Source organism: Calypte anna, chromosome Z (assembly GCF_003957555.1).
Source record: "Calypte anna isolate BGI_N300 chromosome Z, bCalAnn1_v1.p, whole genome shotgun sequence".
Taxonomy (NCBI): domain Eukaryota; kingdom Metazoa; phylum Chordata; class Aves; order Apodiformes; family Trochilidae; genus Calypte; species Calypte anna.
The window spans coordinates 13,330,254-13,350,785 of record NC_044274.1 but is presented as its reverse complement, the minus strand read 5'-3'; the positions used below and the strand labels follow the sequence as shown (position 1 = coordinate 13,350,785).

The 20,532-nt window shown below is 35.6% G+C and overlaps 1 protein-coding gene across 4 annotated transcripts in view; it reads right to left on the bottom strand.

The window, feature by feature from the left end:
* The window catches only part of SLC1A3 (solute carrier family 1 member 3), a 58,572-nt gene that overhangs the window by 25,448 nt on the left and 12,592 nt on the right, over positions 1-20,532 (bottom strand). For 3 of the 4 annotated variants that reach the window (XM_008493454.2, XM_008493455.2, XM_008493458.2), the window contains exon 2: positions 15,386-15,523. The exons of the other annotated variant lie outside the window; for it this stretch is intronic. In XM_008493454.2, coding sequence (XP_008491676.1) covers positions 15,386-15,523 — 138 coding nt within the window. The remainder of the gene's footprint in view (positions 1-15,385; positions 15,524-20,532) is intronic. 4 annotated transcript variants of the gene reach the window in all.

Here is a 20,532-nt window from a genome sequence, read left to right as displayed (position 1 = left end):
GAAAGTACATTTCCTGAAACTCACATCTGCCTGAGAAGGACCCTGCTGTGGGTCTGTTTAGATACCCATTTAACTCTTCCCATAATTCCATCTTTTGCTCACAGTATTGGAATGTGCCAAACAATATGCTTTTTGAAGGGAAACCAGGGAGTAATTTATCTTCTTTATGTGTGCTAAGCAGAGCAGGAGGGAGAGGCAAGCAGGGATTCACAGCAAGCCATGGAGCAGTGATTAGTAACAGCTGACAGTCTCAAACCAAGACTCTTTCTTTGGTTACCTCATTGTAATAAGAGAGTACAAAGGACTGACTGTCTTCAAGCCAAGAATCAGAAACCCAGGAACACAGAAAATAGCAGCTCACAATTTTTTTTTTTTGTAACAAAACACTGCTTCTACCTGCACAGTGCAATTCTAAAAAGACATTCTTTTATGTCAAGATATTTGGACTAAGCTTTCCTGAAAATGGGATTCTTCTGTTGGGCATAAAGCTGCTTGTTTTCTGTATGAGGAGTGAAAAAATGAGCACATTTGCTCAGGAAAAAGCACAATGTTCCATGGTAAATTATTTCCATCTAATTAGGAAAAAAGCTCATTTTGTAGATGATAAACCAAAGCACATTAAGTTAGCTTGACTCCTACAGGACATGTTGTTACAAAACTGAAATAAATATACTAGTAATTGTAAGACTTCTACTTCATCAAAGATTAAAATATGAATATTCATATATTCTTGAACATATTCTGAAAATATCTACTTCAAACATGAAATATGCTGTATCCTGGCAGAGAATCTTTATACTTCTGCCTTCTCGATGGTATGAAGCACATTACATAGTGCTCCATAAAAATGCATTATTCAATATCTTAAAATACACATGGAAGCTTTTAATCTCCTGAAATGCTGGTCTGAGCTTTGGCAGACTGTGCCTGGAGTGCTTCAAAAACGCTTTTTTTGTGTGTCTGTAGCACTTATAAAACAACATTCCACAAATGTACAGTTATTCTGTTATCTGACTGACTGTATAAGACGTGATGACGCTGTAAACTATTTACTATGCTAAATCACCCCTGATCTCCTTTAGCTGCAACTGAAAAAAATAATGACATACTTGACAACAAGGATTTGAGACACAGTAGTGAATAATGCAATCTAATGTAAACACGGATTTGCTTTTACATCTTCAGTGTGTGCCATGCCTGAAGAGACACTTGGGTTGAATTGCTAGAAAAGTGAACAAAAATCTAGTCAGAGAGGTGCAATATTTAAAGAATGGAAAATTAATGTCACCTGTTTAAAAAAAGATAGAGGTATCTCTCTGTGTGCAAAATGACATAGGATTTTAGGTATTGGATTATATTGATCTGATCACTCAAATGAAACAAATGTAATCCAGTATTTTTATTCTTCACTAAAACTGTCAGTAGTAGAGTCTATTGAGTGATACTGTCTTCTATTTGGATGACTGTCCACTAGGATTTGACACAAATTAGATTTACAGACTTTATGTAGCAGTCATCACTCGAAAATAAGTTTTGCTCAGTTAGATGTGACTCAACTAAGATTTGAACCAGCGTGTTACTAATTTATCTGGCAACAATCTGGCCTTTGGATATCTGCTTAGAATTTTAATTTTAGCACATTTTTAAAACCTAAGATCTTCTTTCTTTGCTAATTCAGCAATATTGATGTAGTTAAAACAAAACAAAACCAAAACCAAAAAACAGTGTGACTTTGTCTTTGAATATGTTTAACAAGACTTGAGTTACCTGAAGTTACTTCAGTAACTGACCACTCACTAAAGAATTCTGTGCATTAACTTTTTGTAGTAGCTATTATCTATCCAAGTTAACAAATAATCAAAATTGTTCTTTCTCTTTTTCTTTTTTCGTCTTTTTTTTTTTTTAAATCTTTTCATTGACACAATACTGATTGATTCATCTGTGTCCAACTTAGAAGTGAAAAATTTTCATTTTTCTTTCAAACTAGTGCTTTATTCATCTGCTGTTTTATTCATTGATCCTCCACAAAATTTATCTGAGCTGCTCATGGAGCTGTTGTTTTCCTTTTTGTCTATGATACCCACACCCTGCTGGTGTTTAAATGTTCTTGTAATCCTTTTAATTTATTACATTCTTTCCCATGTGCCAGGTATTTTTTTTTCAGTTTGTACTATTTTGCAACAATATGTATGTTCACTGCCTTACACCTCAAGTATAATTTTAATTTCCACCAAGTTGTAGTGCTATCTACATTCACGTGAAACAATTTAAATTAGCTTGAATGGAGTTCCATGCTGTTGTTGCTATCCTGCTCCCCATGTTGATGTAAAATCAGCTCAATTATTTATGACAGTGAAGTCAGCAATGTCAACATAACATCTTCTCCACTTGGGGAAGTTTGTCCTGAAAGTTGGCCACAGTACTGTATTGACTTTGGAGCTGGACCTACTATAGTGGAGCCCCAGTCCTTCCAATAGTTTTGTTACAAATAAATTGCAGCACTGCAGAGTATCATCTACCCCTGTCAAAAGGAAATGCATGGAACTCTTGCATGTCTTTAAGTAACTATTTGCATTATAAGTTGAAGAACAGTAACCAATTTGACAATACAGAGTACCTTTGGATTCTCTTTTTTTGAAGAATCACATTAACTTGGATTTGATAAGGAAAATCCTGCATGCAAAGTTTTACATGGCATAAAAAATAATTAATCTTGTACCTACTAAACTGGAAACAATCTGAGACTTCCTTTATTAAGTACAGTATGTGGTCGGATGCAGACATGATACAGACATTTTTTAAATTTCTGAACCATCAGTCTTTTAAAACACCAATTATAATACATAAGTTAACATATTAACAATAGTTAAGGAGTATTTTTAAAATTTTTTTCAAGAACCATAGCAGTAAGTAATAATTTATTTGCATATTAATCCCCTCCAAGAATTTAATAGGTAACAATCAAATCAAATTTAGGAAAAAATACTTCCTAAGAGAGATCCTCTGGTAATATGTCATATGAATACTAAGAGGTCATTACCTTAGCTGCAATTAGTCTATTACATTTTAAATTATCATTGTAATTTAGGTTCCTTTTTTTCACAATACAGTAATGATGTTAAGGCTGTTCTGAGAACTCATTATGAAAGTGTGGAATTGGAGTTTCATGTGAAGAGGCTTTTGTTTTCCTCCTTTTCTCTCCTTTGTTTCAGTGACCTCTTGAACTTTGGGTCACTGATTCAGTTACAGCCTTGCAACATCAAAGCTGTGTGTTTTTTACTTTGTCTTTGTCCTGCTTACAGACTTGTAGGAGGCAATGGAAAGAAGTTAAGATTTCCCCTGGAATGCCCGACAGTAGCAATCAGTGCTTTTAATTATTTTATTCATCTCTTTTCTGGACTGGTACAATGCTAACTGTGGCTGAAAAATAGGTTTGGCTTCCACAGTTCCAGTGTTATACAGTTGCAGGCTTGCAGGAGAGTTTGAGGATATAAATTTATATGAGATGTCTGAGGTACCAAAGAAAACATCAGCTTATTTTAAATCAAACAGATGAGAGGGAAGATTTGGGTTGTGTTTTGTTGCTTATTTTTTTGATTTTATTTTAAATAAAAATTAGTGTTGTTATTGAACTGTGATGTTCTGCAGACCCTTTGCACAGCTTCATTCTCTTTGAGACAGATATTAACCAAGCTTAATAAGATACTGTTTGCTAACTTTGTTTTCAGAGTTTGGGGAGTTAAGGCAAACTGCAATTGGGACTACTGAACAAAGCTGATTTTCAGTACAATAACGTATTTGTAAATGAAATAGCCACTCATTAGGTCGACTCTTGACCAAAACTTATTTTTCTCTAGCTCTGAAAAGAAACTACATTCACTGTAGAATCTCTGATATTATCTAAGCATTCAGATCTCAGTTAGAAGTGGGTGGTCAGAATAAAGTAAGTATTTAGCTTTTGTGTATGAGTGAAGAGAAAATAAGAGAGCTGTTTATGGAGGAAAGAATCAGCATCTATATGCTAATTTTTGTGCAAATAGTGTATATCTGCTGCTGCGCTTATTATGCTTTTCTTTTTCTTATTAACCACCTCTAAGGACCCAAGTATAGTTATCTGAGGATGAAAAGGTGTCATTGTTTCAAAAAAAATTAATTCTGTTTAAGTATATAGTTATTACAAACTGCAGGCTGATCCTGAAAATGTGTTTAAGTGAAGCATCTAAATAAATCTTTGTGTTGAGATACTTTCTGTAGAAAACACTTAAAAACTGATGATATGCTTTAAGCCCTTTGTATCCTTCAGTATAACAGAAAAGATGAATATTGCTTACAGATTAATAGCAGATCTATTAACTCTAATGACTTTAGAATTACAACTGTGATGTCCAAATACTGAAGTACCTTAAAACCCAGCATTTTTTTCAAATCAGTTCTATTTGTAATGTAACTCTTGAATACAGTAGTGATCTATTTTTGAGTTTTTCTTCAAAACCCAGGTCCTTATTTTCCTTTGGTACCTGACTCCCAGACATGGTAGATCTTTAAGAATGATGTTATTATCTGAAAGCTTCTGTTGACACAAGAGCTGAGCAGTCTACTCTTTTCTTTACTTGTATCTTTCTTACTCAGTATTAGAAATTAATTGCTATTCAGTTGTATGAAACTGTAAAGAACTTATCTTCTATTATGTTATGAATAATGAGATTTTTTTATTTTACACAAGCCTTTCTGTATCCCAGGAACTTCTACTTTTCTTTGTAGATCAGCATTGGTATATGTAGTTTTAATTGGCTCCTGCAGAGAAAAAGGTACTTTCAATATGCTGTCAAGAGAAGGAATAAATGGAACTTCAGTATCTGGCGAGCTGAGGAATCAAATTCTGAAAGCTTGCCACCCCAGACAATATTCTTGCCATTCTGCTAGATTCTGCAAATCTGCTAGATTTGTCTTCACAAAAGCAGGAATTGGAACTTTGTGGTGTACTAAACTGCTCTGTTTCACTGAGAGTAGAACTGCTGGGGGATTTGTGTTTGTACTGATTGTTTGTCTTTCAGATGGAAATGCCATGCTTTACAGTGAAGAGGTCTTGGCCAAGACCAGAAATGCTAAACTTTTGTTTACTTGAGAAATACTGAGAGAGGTGACTCAAGAAAGGTCAACCTTGAGAGCAAGCAGGGGCCTGTAGGAATTTCTTTTTCCCTGTTCCTGGAATTCAACTACCACTTGCTACATTCCAGCGTAACAGCTAGGACTGGTATGGATCAGTGGCATCATTCAGTCAGACCTGAGAAGATCAAGTCCCAAGGAGAATCAAAGGTAAAAGGCCTTGTGTAAATGGGGGCAAGTGTCATCAGGATGGTCTAAGTGAAGTATCCTGAGGCAAAGAAAAAACTTGCACTAACAGGAGTGTCTGGATGAAAGGAATTGTAACGGATGCAGGACATGCTTTGTTCCTTTGTGACACGCATCTTTAATCCCAGATGTTGCTGATCCTTAACTAAATCTGTAGTCTTAACAAATAATTTCAGATTTCTGTCCTGAGTGTCTCTTTCCTCCTTATCCTTCACCACCAAGTAAAGCTGTATCAAGCAGTCAGACACCAGCATGGGCAGTCTTCTTCTTCTTCCATACAATTCAATGTCTTACTGAAACCCAGACACAAGTCTGGAGTCCTGTAGCTCTCGTAGTGCACAGTGTCTTTCCTGACTCTCCATTGCTCAGAAACTGAGTGCCATCAAGAGACAGATATTCAGCATCTCTGCCTCCAGGAATAATGGTAGTGATGGATTTGTCTTAGAGAAATTATAACGGAAATACATGGCTGAAGGACAGCATGTAGCAGATCCAACAATTAATCTTAAGAATTAAATGGAAATAATCCCTTATAGGTCAACAACTGTCCCTTATAAGAACACTGGGGGGAAAAAGAGGGGTGAAAACATAAGTAGAGGACCTAATGATAGCATTACAGTCTTCTGATTCTGCAAGATAACCTTCTGCATGTAGTTTGGTCTGCAGGTGGTCTTTCTGCAATGCTCTGTGTAGCTTTTGAAGCCAAAAGAAGTACTTTGTCAGATTTTACAGCACTGATGAAAGGATAATACTTCTCTTGGTGTGCAAGTACTCCCAATAATTTTCCTGGGTTCCCCAAAATGCATCCTCAGGAACTTGCTTGATTAGATTCTTCCATTTTTTTATGAGCAGTTACACCAATGACAAACTGCCAAGGAAGCAAATATGATGGAGCTATGCTACATTCACTCATAGGAAATAGGGATGCATATCATGGTGTAGAGTTAAAGAGGATAGTGAAAGGTGCTAAAGCCCAAGTGAAGCTTCTGTGTTCCTAGCTATCTCCAGGTGGAACTCTTCACAAGTTTTCAGACTGCTTTTTTTGTCATACTTTTGCATGTCTCCTACACTGTTTGTTGTAGCATCCCCAGAGTGGCATAATTAGGGCTGTTGATCTCGTCATGCATGATTCTTTCCTTCTTGACATATGGTCTGCTTTATCTCTTTCATTTCATGTCCCTGGAGTGAATTTGCATATGTTAAAAGTGAGATGATTCACAGACACTGGAAGAAAATTTCCTTGGTTCTGAACTGTCTCTCAGAGCCATGTGTGTAAGAAAACTCAAACTGCTGACTGCAGTCATTGCCTTAGAGCAACTGGCAGTGAATCTTAACAGATGAGAACACATAGACCACTTCAGTCTGATGTGGAATTCTATGGAGTGCAACAATAACATAAAACTTCTGGAAATTAGTTACTCCAATGGTTGGCCAACCTGCTTCTTTGTCTTCAATTCTACCAGACAGAAGTTTGTTACTGAAAGACTGTGAGAAACATAAAAGAGAGAATGTTCACTGCCTTTGCTTGCCTGCCCTGCATCTAGCCACCAGTAGGACTTAGGGCCTTCCTACATTTCTAGTTCCCCCCATTTAAGTGAATGATGGCTGTATCTGTGAACAGATCTATAATTTTGAAACTGATAATCTCTGGCTTGTTGTTACAAAAAATGTAATATTGTGCTACGTGAATAAGTGCTTCCTTTTCCTTATTACAAATGTGCTCCATAGTTATTTCGTTGGAGAGCCCAGATTATCTTTCTAATGAAAAATATTTATGGGATACTGTAATAAATAGTTAGTCCACCTAAGCATCTGCAAATGGCTTGTGATTTCTGTGGACTTCTATGGTGATCCTCCATAGCAGTATCTTTTTCAAGCTCAAAACTTGTAGTCTATATAATCCCTCCTTACATTTAACTAGAACTCCATTACACTGATAAAGCCTCTTATCTTCTCTAGACTGTTCACTGTGAGTCTGAGAACTCTTGTCTATGTACTAATGGCAAACGGAGAGATTTTTATTAGGCTTAGTATATGTACAGCATGTGCCCCTTCCCCATGTGTATTACTATGTACTTGTACCATTCTGGTTCATCCATTACACTATCACAAAACAATTCATTACTGAAAATATGACTCTGCAATATCCTCAATAAAATGCTTGCTTTCAGTGCCCTAATTCCCAAAATGCTGAAGAGACTTAGTTTTATATCTTGGACATTTTGTTATACAAAATACACTTCCAGGAGCTCTCCATTTACAGCTGCTGATGTAGCTACTTCTGCTTAGTTATTCTTAGTTCTTCTGCTTAGTCGTGCTTAGTTTTGTAGGTTTTTTTAAAAAGTTATAATAAAATTTTATTTTAAACAGTGTCATATGCAGGAATTTAATCTCTGCTCTGAATGCATTTTATTTTTAGTGGGAGCTGTGTTCACTTAGAACTGTTCTTTCAGACTCTTGCGATGATCGATTGCTGTGTATTTCCTATTATAAAATTGTTTGAGAAATGGTTCAAAGTGAGCTGTATTTTCATTTTATGATCCATTCTTTGTGGTGTCATCTTATGATCACATTGCTTTTAGCATTTACATAGATTAAGATACATAACATTTTCTGAGTAAGAGGTTCCACTCAAAGCTGCATTTATTGTGCAAATTTGTATGACATTTCATTGTGACTTCCTAACATCCATTCCTAGCACAGCTTTCTGACTCACAGCTGGGTATAGTTTGTCTCTTTCTGAAGCACCTTGTGTGCAAAAAACTTGTTCAGCAAATATATTCAGGAAATCATAGTCAAATAGACTGCCAACACACACTGAACCTGCACACAGTTCTTTCTGTGTAGTGACTCAAAACCTGAGGTTTCTAGATACTGAACAGATTCCAAGACACCTTTTCTCTTACTGATTTTTAAAAATGTAGCTGCTTGCTGCTTAAACTAATTTTTTTTAGCTTTTGCTCAAAATACTTCAGAATTACATGACATAATTATTAAACTTATCTTGCCCACGTTCTATTAAAGACTTTGGAAAGGAATAATGTGAAAGATTACCTTTTTTATTATTTATTTTTTAGTGGCTATCTGTTATAGGCTATCTGTCAGACTTGATAGGCACTTGTTGTATCCAGGAGTACAAGTAGTGAAAAGCAGGTGTTCAAAGTGCTTTATATTTTTAGTTGCTGTTTGTCCAAACCTACTATACAGTTACTAGCTTTGGTGAAATAGATACAAAGCATGGATCAACACTAATCATGTTCCTTCAGTGGTTTCTTTGTTCCTACAGAGAATCCATTCTACAAGATGACTGGATCTTTAGAAACTTAGTAACTTACATACCCACATTTTTAGCCAATCTTGGCTTTAGAGACACACAAATCATAGCATTAGTTTTTCTTTATTTGTAGAAAACTGTATCTGGGAGTAGATGTTAAATAACACTGTCCTCCAATTATGCAAATTGCATTTGTAAATACCTATACGAATGCATAAACTGAAGTCTGCATGAAATGTGCAAGTGTGCACAATTATATATGCTGTGCAATTTAGCTTTTACAACATTGTTGTGCTTACATAGTGTTGGGCAGCAGGAAGAAGAAGGAAGAGTTGCCTGGAAAAGAAGGTAAGTTACTTGTTAAATAATACCTTATATATGAAAAGAAAGGCATCAGTGAAAAACCAGCACAGTCCTAGGATCTTCATGGATTGGTTACTCACAGCAGGTTCACTACTGTAGGAGATATCTACAGGGTTCCTCTGCAGAAAGCTTCCAATTCAATTGTATAGGCAGCTAAAATACACTGACAATCCAAAAGGTGTTTCAGTCAGAGAATTTGTCAGTTCTATTCTTCTCCCTATAGCTAGAGTCACCCAAGATCAGTATGTAACTTTTCACCAATTTGATGGGTTTTGCTTACTTTGACTTCTAAATTGACTTACTTAGCACATGCAAAAAATCAGATAATTTTTTGAAGATCAGAAGATTTCCAATTTTTATAATTTGGAAAGTGGGGTAATTTCTCCAGTGAGTTAAATTGAGCACACACTGCCTAGTTTTTGTACTTTTTCATGTATGAACTATATGAACTGAATAAGGAATGCAATGCATTTTAAAACAGAAACACAGAAGAGCTTTGACTGAACTTTGTTTATATTTTTGGCTTCCAGCTTTACTGTGAGCACCCAAGATGTTACACATGAACTGGTTATAGTTCTGTTCTGCCAGAGTGAATTAAAGGGAGTTACTGATACCAGCTTTGCCTTTTCCTTCCTGGGAAAAGGACAATGCTGGCTCCACAGGATCTGTTCTTCTCTCTGCAATGGTGCTGAATGAGAGAGTTTCCATCTGTTGAAATTAACATAAGCCATTTATGGCTGCTGCAAGCACCTGGGACCTTGTAGTAAAGGCAGCCTTTTTTCCACAGCAGACTTGTCAGTGAGTACACAGGACAACGCTGGAACTACAGAGAGAATTTGTGCAGTGTGGCTCCTGCTTCCACACACCCAGGCACAGGATGGATTCACAGCCTCTTTTATGAAGAGCTGATGGACAGGTCTCTTCATGAGACCTTCCTATTGTGTGTTCTGATGTGGGCAGATTGAAAATTCTGGCCCTTTATGTTTACTGCCGCTAATTTAATACTTTACTAAGGGGCATTGCAATTATCGACATACAAAATGGTAGCAATCTACTAGAGGATAAGGGTTTTGTTAAAATTCAATAGCGATAACTCTTGATGAGTTGTTTACTGCCTCAAATATTGGAAAGATAATGACAAAACAATTATTTTAATAACATGGGACTGTATTATTTTCTAGAATTATGTCTTCACAGAAGACTGGGTACATCTGTGCTGTTATATCACTGTTTCTTGTCATACTGCCTAGTTTAGGTCCATTACAGCATATGCTAACTTCAGGAGAACTTGTTTTTAGGTTCAGGGCTAACACATTCCTCTTAGAAAGTTGTATGTAGTAAAAAATATGGTCCATATGCATTTCTGATTATTGGTCATACCATCATAGCCAGCTGTAAGTACTAGGTGACTTTGACTGTAGTATTTCTATAGCAACTGTCTTAATAATGGTCTCATATACCATTCTTGCTGTAATTATTTGCTTAAGTTTATTTTCATCTTCACAGTGATGTAACTAAAATAGCTATACACTTTCCATTTGCTGAGCAGTGACATCTTAACCTACATGTCTGCATCAAGATTTCAATCATATATAGTAATTTTTTTTTCTGTCCAGTAGCTACAGAAAAAAACTTTGCTACATCTGGAAGGAGAAAGAAAGCAGAGATACGAAGGGAAATGTTTTCCTAAGGTTATATAACATGTCACAGCGTTAATCTTTCACATGCTACATCCATAAGTTGCTTTGGGCAAAATACGGCTCCTCAGCAGTTGAATCTGTTCATATCTAGATGCTGCATTTTTCCTCACTGACGTAAAGGAGTATCTTGAAGACTATTTCAAGTTCAGTTGTTTCTTTGAATATTATCCTTGGTTCATAGTAGGTAATTTCAAGCAAATGCATCTGCATCTGCATCTTGCTTTTTAATTGCGATCTCTGTGTGTCTCTTTTGTTTTATTACTTGAGTCACTTTGTGAGCCTTTGGGTTTTAACTCAGTAAGGAGTTAGACCCTCTAACCTTTCATCGCATTCCTTTGACAATGATAGCTGAAATCAAAAGCGTCATGTGTACAGCTGAGATTATTTAAGGGGCATCCACACATGGAAACTCCAGCTTTCTGCATTTGTCAACACTTTCTATAGTTTTTGTAGTGATAAATACCATGAACATTTTGAAAAATCTGGGGATGTAACTCTGAGTCTCTGAGTCTGCATAAAGGAAAGTAATTTCTGTCTCCTTCAAGTTGTCAGTGTTGTAATCATTGAAAGGCTGCATCAGAGGCAGGAAAATTTTTGTATCTTTCAGAATCCATGAAAGACATTTATGTCATTATTGGAATTAGAAAGCAGAGAGAATATAAACTAAGACATGACAAACCACAATCTAAGATGTTTTTCTCCCTGAGGTAAACCTTCTAAACCCAGTCTTCTGAAGTGTTTTGCTGTACAGCCTTCATTTGTGTAAGAAGATTCACAGTCTTTCTGTTTGTAAAGAATCATGGATACAAAAAAACTGGCATGTGATTAAGGTTCATTTGTACCATATTAATTATACTCCCATTGCCAGTTTGGAAAAGCATTACCATCTAATATTCAGTACATTGCATTTCTGATTGGGATCTTTGCTTGACTCTGCTATTACTGACTTGCTGTATAATCTTTGGCAAGCCAGAAGACCTCACTGTTTCACTGTTTCTACATTCCCTCTTTCCTTAGCTTGATTTATATTAGTATGTAAACTATTTTCTTACAGTTTCTGCAATGTGCAGCAAAAAATTAGTCTCAGATCTGAGCTTTTTATGCTTTCCTGTGCTTTACCAAAAAACGGGTATTTGGAATAAATGCACATAATTTAAACCTGGCTTACTTGCATTTAAAAGTAGTGGTCCCTGTACAAGTAAATTCTAAGCTTCAAAAAATTTGGGAAAGGAGAAGCAGCCTATTAAATTGAGTTGTGACAAGAATTGTGCAAAATTTTTGCAAATCCCTAAAAAATTTCTCTAGCTTTAGTACTTCTCACAGATGTTATAATCTGACTACATTTTTTAATAAAGAGTGGTCATTAATGATTTTTGTGAATATGGTTTCAAGAAATACATAGTTTGGTTAAGTAGAGGTGCCCTAGTATTTAGTGCATAGCTGAAACATGCAGGCAAAACTCCTGGGCCAGTTTTAATGTCTGGAATTCATTGTAATTCTCATTGTAATTCTGCTGTAACAAGTCAAAAAATGTTAATACAGTAACAGAGTACTGTTACTGCTGGTACCAGTCTTGCACTCTGCCTGTTCCAAACAAGCTAAATTGTCATCATATGTGTATACTTATTTTATATATCTCTTAAAGACAATGCATATTTTAAAACAATTATGTCAAATGCTTCAAGTTATAATGAAATAAGGAGGTATAAAATATTTAGAACTCCTATAACTGCAGAAAATTCGAAACAGAAAGGGAGTAAAATTGTCAGCTCTCTGCGTAAGAACTCAAGACAGATTTGGCTATGAGATAATCCAGATGGGAATTTAACCTTCTTCTTTAGTTTTTTATGCTACCTCCTATATACTGTGGCATAATTTTGCCTTTGACTTTGTAAGAGATACTTCTTGGGAATGCTGACTTTGGAGTTCTCCCATTTGAGAGACTGTAGAGAATAAAGAACAGTATGGAGTATACAGTTGGATTTGTGTCTAAACCGCAAAAGATGAAGTAAACCAGTAAAAGATGGGGAAAGGTATGCAAATAAATTTTTATTTTCTCCCAAGCAGATGTTAGTACATGCCTGGTAACACACACGTCAGAAGATTTCTATCTTCTCATGGAGAAAGCTGCATGCCTACATGAGCAGCACACAATAATGGTAAGTCACAAGGCAAATGTGAGTAAAAACCTTTGTATGTGATTCTGCAATTGTTTCTTTGATGCAAGTAACAGAACTGTGGGAATCTTTTAGAGGTTACTTAAGAGTCATCCACTTTGCTTTGCCAAGGAAAATACAACAAAATAGAAATGGACACCTCATGGATGCTAAGAGTGGTCGTAAGTCTTAAGACTTAAGATCTGAATTTTGGAAAACTTTTGCCCAATATATTATCCCATAATGTATAAAGGAAGGAAACCTATAGCATTTATAAAAATGTATGTATGTATGTAGTACACAATTGTATGTAGTGCACAATTGCTGTATGTCTGTAAAGGTAAGAGTTCATTTTTACTTTGGTATGAAATAATACCTGTACACAAAACAAAACAAAACAATACTACTTGTATACTAAATGAGGTATTGCTCAGGGTAAAAAAACGTTTTCCAGTTTTCAGCAATAATCCAGAAAATATCTTTTAATCCTATAAAAAAGACATAGAATCACAGAATCACAGAATAATTGAGTCCTGTTGTATGTAACAATTTCTTTAAAGGAATGAAATCTCTAATTTGTGGATTGCATTGAGTTTTCACTGCTTGTTCTCTGCCCAAATAAAGAAGACTGAAAACTGTTATTTGCATTGGAAATTACCAGCTCTACTTCAAAGGAAAACTCTAAGAATAATCCCCTTAATGCTGTAAGACCCTTGTATGCTAATAAGACAAATCTTACAGATAGATAACATTTCTTTTTGCCAGAAATGTTCATATAGTAAAGAAAATGTTTGTTATGGATAAAGGGCTCCAAAGAATTTAAAAGAAAATAAAAAATTATCAAAAAGAAAGGAATTTTTTGAATCCAGACATGGAAAATTCTTTTCAAAATATTATTAACTGGTAACTAATTGTTCTGCTATTTAACAAAACCTCTACTGAGATCTGGTGACACAGCAAATGAGCTTGTTCTATCACAAGGCCAGCTCCCTGTGACACTTACAACTCTCTAAGTTGGCTGTGCTGATCTTTACCCTAACAAAGTGTTTCTGCTTAGGATCTTGACAGTCAATTCACATCCATGTTTAGAATGATATACCTACTTTTCTGTCTTGGTGGTTTCAGAGAAACAGTATGATTGCATTTACAAGGAACTGAGCACATAATTTCTCCTGCAGTAACCTATCCCACAAAATGGAGCAGCAGTGCCAGTCCCAGCTGGCATTAAAGAAGGATAAATCTCCTTCTGTTTCTACTTTCAACAATTCTTCTATCAGTTTCCAGGCAATCTGGGGAGTTCTGCTGGTGGCAGGGACAAGAAGACAGCAAGGAGATATGACATGTAGCACAATTTTATACTAGTCGGTTACAAGACCTGTCATTTCCCCTACAAGATTTAGATATTTGTCTCTAGTTTGAGTGTGCATTAAGCTTTCAATATGCATAGAATACATGTTTATAGAAACAAACTGTACTTTCTCTTTAAAACACATGAAGGCAAATGGTTTTGTGAATGCTCGAATTTTCTGCTGTGGTATTAACACTTCATATACATACATGTATACATACTATTTTTGCTATCTGTGAAAGACGAGTGTATACTCATTTATATTTGTAAGAGGAGATCTTAGTACCTAAATATTTGAAAATCAATGAAATAGATAACAGATCTTCTGAAAATTAAGGCAGTGTATTAGGTGTTTATATCCTAGTACTGCACAATGGGTGGTTTGGATTAGATTGTCCCAGCTGATTTGCTTAAGTTCTCCATTGATTTGCTCAAGTTCTCCACTGCTGATGGACCAAAGTCCATGCTTTCTTTTCTTCAAATAACGGATATGACAAATATATCACAGGTGCATCCTTAATATTAATAGAAAATCTGAGAACTCTCCCATGATACTTAGGTGGAATGACAAATCATGTCATCATAAGATATTAATTATTATATCTCTAGCTCAAGGTACATACTAGTAAAAGAGACTTGAAGCTTAATAAAGTGGCTAACCAGAAGACAGGACACCACAGCTGTTAGAATGAAATTTCTTCCAAATTATCCAGTCTATCCTATCTATCACCTACTTTTTTTCCTCTTTTGCTAAAAGGTTAGAAGGTAAATAGATGGTTTATAGATTTGAGTTTACAGGCATGACTTACTGCCCATGATCAAGAGTTTAACATTTTTTGGCCCTTTGAACTATTTTTTTGAGAGACATTATCTTTGGTAACAACCGGTCATTGTGGCAGAAATACCTGTTCAGAATGTACAAGAAGAAAGTGTAGTACAGAGTTAGTTTCATAGAAGCTACATGTAGTAACTTGCCCAGCTAGGCTATCTTGGAATTGGGAAAAGTGTAAGTTAGGTTTTTTGCATATAATTTAAACCTTTTGATGCATTGTCTCTGAAACAGCAACAGTAAAGGCATCACTTTGTGCAGGTTGTAATACTGCTAGGACATGGATAGCTTTTTAAATTATTATTATTATTTGGTGAGTGTATTTTTATCAAATATTTAAAATAAGAAAACTGTTTTCTTTACCTGTGACTAAACTGGATACAATCAGTGGCAGGACCAGCATTTGCAGCATTCTCATGAGTAGTTCTCCTGGAAATGAAAAGTACTTGACTTCCCGATAGCTCATCTTATATGATCGGAGAGAAAATCCAAGGATTACACCTGAAGAGAGGGAGAAGATATCATGACTTATTCTTGTAGTACTAGTGACATCTGAACATGAAAATCTGTAAAGTACTTGTTGACGTATCTGATTTTACTGGGTAGTTTTTATTACATCTCGGATTGTGCTTATGGTTTGCCCTCTCCAGTATCAGCTACTATTATAAGTAGTCCTACCAAAGCCATTAAATGTTTTTTCACTATAACAGATTCAGAAGGTCATCGTGCTGCTACTCTTTTATATCTGAATTAATGTAAATGTAAAATTAACATCTTGAGCACAAATGGAAGGGAAACAGTCCCTGCTACTGCAGCCAAGTGCTTTGACTTGTGGGATTTTGAGTGTCATCATATAAGCAATGCGCATATGACGAGTGCATGCTGGCCACCAACCATCAGAAATCCTATCCATGCCTGTTTGCTCAGTGGAGCCTGATCCTGGAGATGTGCTTCAGATGGGATGAGATAGCCAGGACAGATGCATTTGAGAACTCCCTTGTGGTTAGGTCTTTACACAACAAAAGGCATCAGGAGGTAGGCAGCTTCACACAGGGCTCTGGTCAGAAACCCAGGCAGTTGGGAAGAAGCGGCTAATGGAGGAAGGGGGCTCTTAAGTGCATGATTAATGTGGTGGTTTTCAGTGCTTGAGGGAGTGAGGTGAGCGAGTGTCTGGATCCATTTATCTTGCTGGGCACAGACAGATGGTGCTTGAGATATATTTACAAATGGAAGCCATAGAGAGGTTGGTGTGTGGCAATCCAAACTTCTCAGCTATGAATTTATCTTCGTAGATTTTGTTCCGTACTTGGCAACAGCTGCTTATTTGCTTAATTATTTGGTTAATTGACATAGCTAATTACAATTTACTGAATATTAAATTGTTTGGTGCCTATCTGATGTAATTTTTATATCCAGCCAGGATCTGGAGCACTCCTTAACCATACAAATGATGAAACTCACCTATTCTTCTTTTCCATTCCTGACTCCATATTCTTCCCCACTGCCTACTACTGACATTTATAATAACTGTAGCTGTACAGAAAGTTGGATACTGATGATAAAAAAATTTATTTTACTAGGTTAATTTTTGTCCAGGCCAGTTCCTTGGGGTAATTTGTTTCAGTCTCATTCATGTTCTATAGACTCAGGTATTCAAAATGCTTTTCTTTTTTTTTCTCTTTTTTTCTGGTTAAAAGTAGATTGTAAAGTACATAGAAGGAATTACTCTTGATTAAACAAACCTGCTTTAGTGCTTCACTTCTTTCCAATAAGGTTTTAAATTCCACATCAGTGCTACTGATTATTTTCTTTTTATACAAGAAACACATTTCTCACGTATAAAGAATCCATCTGGACCCTTTGTTTCTGCACTTAATGAGCACTACATTTTGATAACTGGATAACAAGTAAATAGAGCTAGACCAGTTTCTTACTTAGGACACAGTTCAGCAATTAGTTCCACATGAATTAACCTCTGCACTAGTACAAAGCCTCACTGAAGTTAGTAAGGTTTTCTGAGGCTGCTATAAGAACTAGTCCTTATGCTATGCTGTAAGGGCCTGATTATCTAGTCCACTAATGTACAAGCAGTACAAAGTGGCCTAAGAGAGAATCAGGGCCTGAGCAGATGGACATTTGAATGAGTATTTTTGATAGTGAGCATAAGTTTCTGAAGCTCCATAAAAACCTGTTGAGCCAAAAATGATTGAATGATTGCTTTTCTTTTTTTTCTTTTTCTTTTCTTCTTTTTTTTTTTTTTTCTTTTTTCTTTTTTTTTTTTTTTTTTCTAAAGTACTCTGTGCATAATTACAGGGTTGCACTGCAGCTTACAAAGACAATTTCTGTGATGTGAAAAAAATGTGCCCTGGCAGTGTGTTCTGATGAACTGGGTCAACACCCAATAGCTACTTATTCTTCACCCTTACTCTTAATGTATATATACTAATGCCTAAGCCATAAGAACATTTCTTTGACTCAGTTTCCCTAGCTGTAAAATAGGTATAGTGCTAGTTGCTTCACCAATGTTTCTCAAAAATGTGTTCACATATTATCTTAGCAGCTCAAGAAGCAATCAAAGAAATTGATTTCTTCATTGTGGTCTGTGATTATGAATGAAGAATAGTATGACTTTACCAGTCTCTCGTAGTTGCATAGTATATATAGATGAACCTTTATTTTCTGTTCTGAATTTAAATACCTACATACTATGTATTCCATCCTGTCTGCCAATATTTTCCTGTCTGCCAATATTTTGTCAACTAAAATACAAATTTGAAGTTTGTCTAAGGAGGTTTGACTTTGAATTCACTTCTCAGAATCAACACTCACAGGTTTTACGCAGTGAGATAGTAGCATACAATTATGATTTAAAGATAGACATAATGACAAAGTACCAAAATAAAATCAGGAAGTAAGACCTGGCAGGGGGAACCACAGGTCTGGGAGGTGTGCAGTATTTTAACAACCACCTATGCCTGTGTGTGTAGTAAGAGTTGAAATGCTTCTCACCCGCTGTGATGAAGACTGAGATGATTAAAAACGAGCTGGCCTTTGTCACTAAAAGTTTCAAGTTTCTGATTAATTCTGCAACAAAGCCTTGTGTGAAAAAAGCTCCCACAACCTGTTTTGCAGGTTTTTCTCTACCCTTTGTAACAGAAAATAACAACTAATCAACGCTATCAGAGCCTGACTTCTCAAACCATAAATGGTGCACCATTTCTGCACTGCAGGGAAGAGTAGATTTCTCAGCAGGGTGTGTTGGACTTTTTCTGGTCGAAAATCAGTCATGCTTATTTAACTTAAGCTGAATTCTATACATATGTACAGTTGTATAAGAGAATCATATTGCTCAATAATTTATACAGTTCATAATGAAGAACCAAATCAGGTTAGAGCTACAAAAAGACTTTTTTAGACTTTCATGTTAGTAATACAGTCAAATTTATGAAAACTTGATATGCAGATAATCCTGATGACAATCAGAACAATCCTTGAACTAAATCCTTTTATTGTATCTTTATACAAATGTAGATGTTCAAAAGAAACAAATCCATATAAACGCAGAGGAGAGAGGATATAAAACTTAAAAGTAGCAGAAGATAGGAATCATTATGATGTTGATGGGAATGGGTTGGAAGTGGCAAAAATGGCAGATAGGATTTGGGATTGCTTATTCCTAAATTTCATCATTGATGAATGGCCTAGGATTTTCACTTCTAGGCTCCAGTACCAGAAAGGAAACAATGTAATCTTCATGTATGTTTTTAAAACATATGGGTCCTTGCTAAGAAACGTACAAACTTCCCTATAAAATTTCTTGAATGCATTAACATCAGAATATGATGAAGTGAACATTAAAATCAGGGCCTAAGCAGCAAAAGAAAAAAATAATATTTTTGTAATACTCCGGTTTTTAGGAATGGATCTGTCATAGACATGGTTTGTTTATATTTGGTAGTTTAAAAAAAAGAAATTAAAATTGTTGTAGTGATCTACCAGAGTATCATCAACTTACACATAATTTCCTAACTTGACTTTCAAAATTATTTAAAAAAAATTCCATGGAGAAAATGAAGTCTTAATTATGTTAGAAAGTGCCTTTATCTCACAGTGATGGAAAGCTTTATTCTTATGAGTCATGTTGCATAGATGAAATAGGTTGGATACCTACACATAGTGTGTGTAGAAATAAAGAAAATAACTCTTAGAAGAAAAAAAAAGAAGAACTCTTAGCAGATGAGAAGTGGGCCTTTACTCAGATCTAAATGCTCTTTCAAGAACTTTAGGGAACCTTAAGTCTATCCTCCACCATGGTGCTACCAAGAATAATTAGACATAAAGATTTAATAGAGACGATTTTTTTTTTACTACTTCAGAATTTCATAATTTTAAGAGAATAGGGAAATTCATAATTGTCATAACTTCTTAAAATAAACAATAGCATCATATTTGTTACATGTGTGTTAAATATTTGTTAAATAACTGAATTCACCATTTTGAAAATTAATCCTTAGGGCTTCTGGTCTCTATCTTACTCCTGATCTCACTCTTACTTTGAGACCATTCCATTATTTCAAGCTAATCTTTTTTTTAAACATTCATGCTTTCTGTATTTCCATGCAGAAACTGGAAAATCAAGCAGTGTTTTTTTTCGTTGATCAGAAATCACTCAGGTGTATTTAGAGAGGAAATTGCTTGGTGGTATATTCATCACAATGCAAGAGCTTCCTTTCCATATTACTGCTTGCCAATTCAAAGGGAACACACCAGTAAGAGGTACACACCTGTTTTTTACCACTGAATCTCAAAAAGCTATTAAATGAAGTCAATATCAACATCCTTTTCTTTAACAGATGAGATGCAGACTTTTCCTTTGCTGGCAGGAAGCAGAAAACTTCAGAATAAGTGGAAAAGAATATATTAAACCAGGTAGAAAGGTGAACAAAAGCAACAACTGTTCACAGTGCTCTTCCAGAAAACCTTGCAACCATCAAGCAAATAACATTTTGTTCTGCAAGAGAAACTGTGTTAAAGCCAGGAGGAGACTTAGGCTTCTACCAGTTTAATGGGATATTGTTTCTTTTTATATTTTTTTTTTTTTAGTTGCATAGCCTTTTCATTCTTATGTTCCTGCAGAGCTCTGGAATGAATGCTTTTGTTCTTTGGGTCATTTGTTTCTGCTTAATTTACCATTTTGTTCTGTCACCTTTTCTTCCAACAACCAATTTTAGATAAGGCAGCAACTGTATTTACTTGAGACAAACAGGTAAATAACTTCTCTAGTGATAAGAAGTACTTCAAGCTGCTGACAAAATCACAATCATTCTTAATCTCTTTCTTTACTTGCCACAAGAACCAAAGACTCAGCAATTCACTTGCATGCTTTTGATTTTCATCTTTTCCCCCCATAATTTTGTATTGAATCTTTCCCCCACCCTCACCCCATGTGTGTATATAACACACCTTCCTTACTTTCTGGTTTTCCTTATGTAGGTGGGGAGGTATGTTCC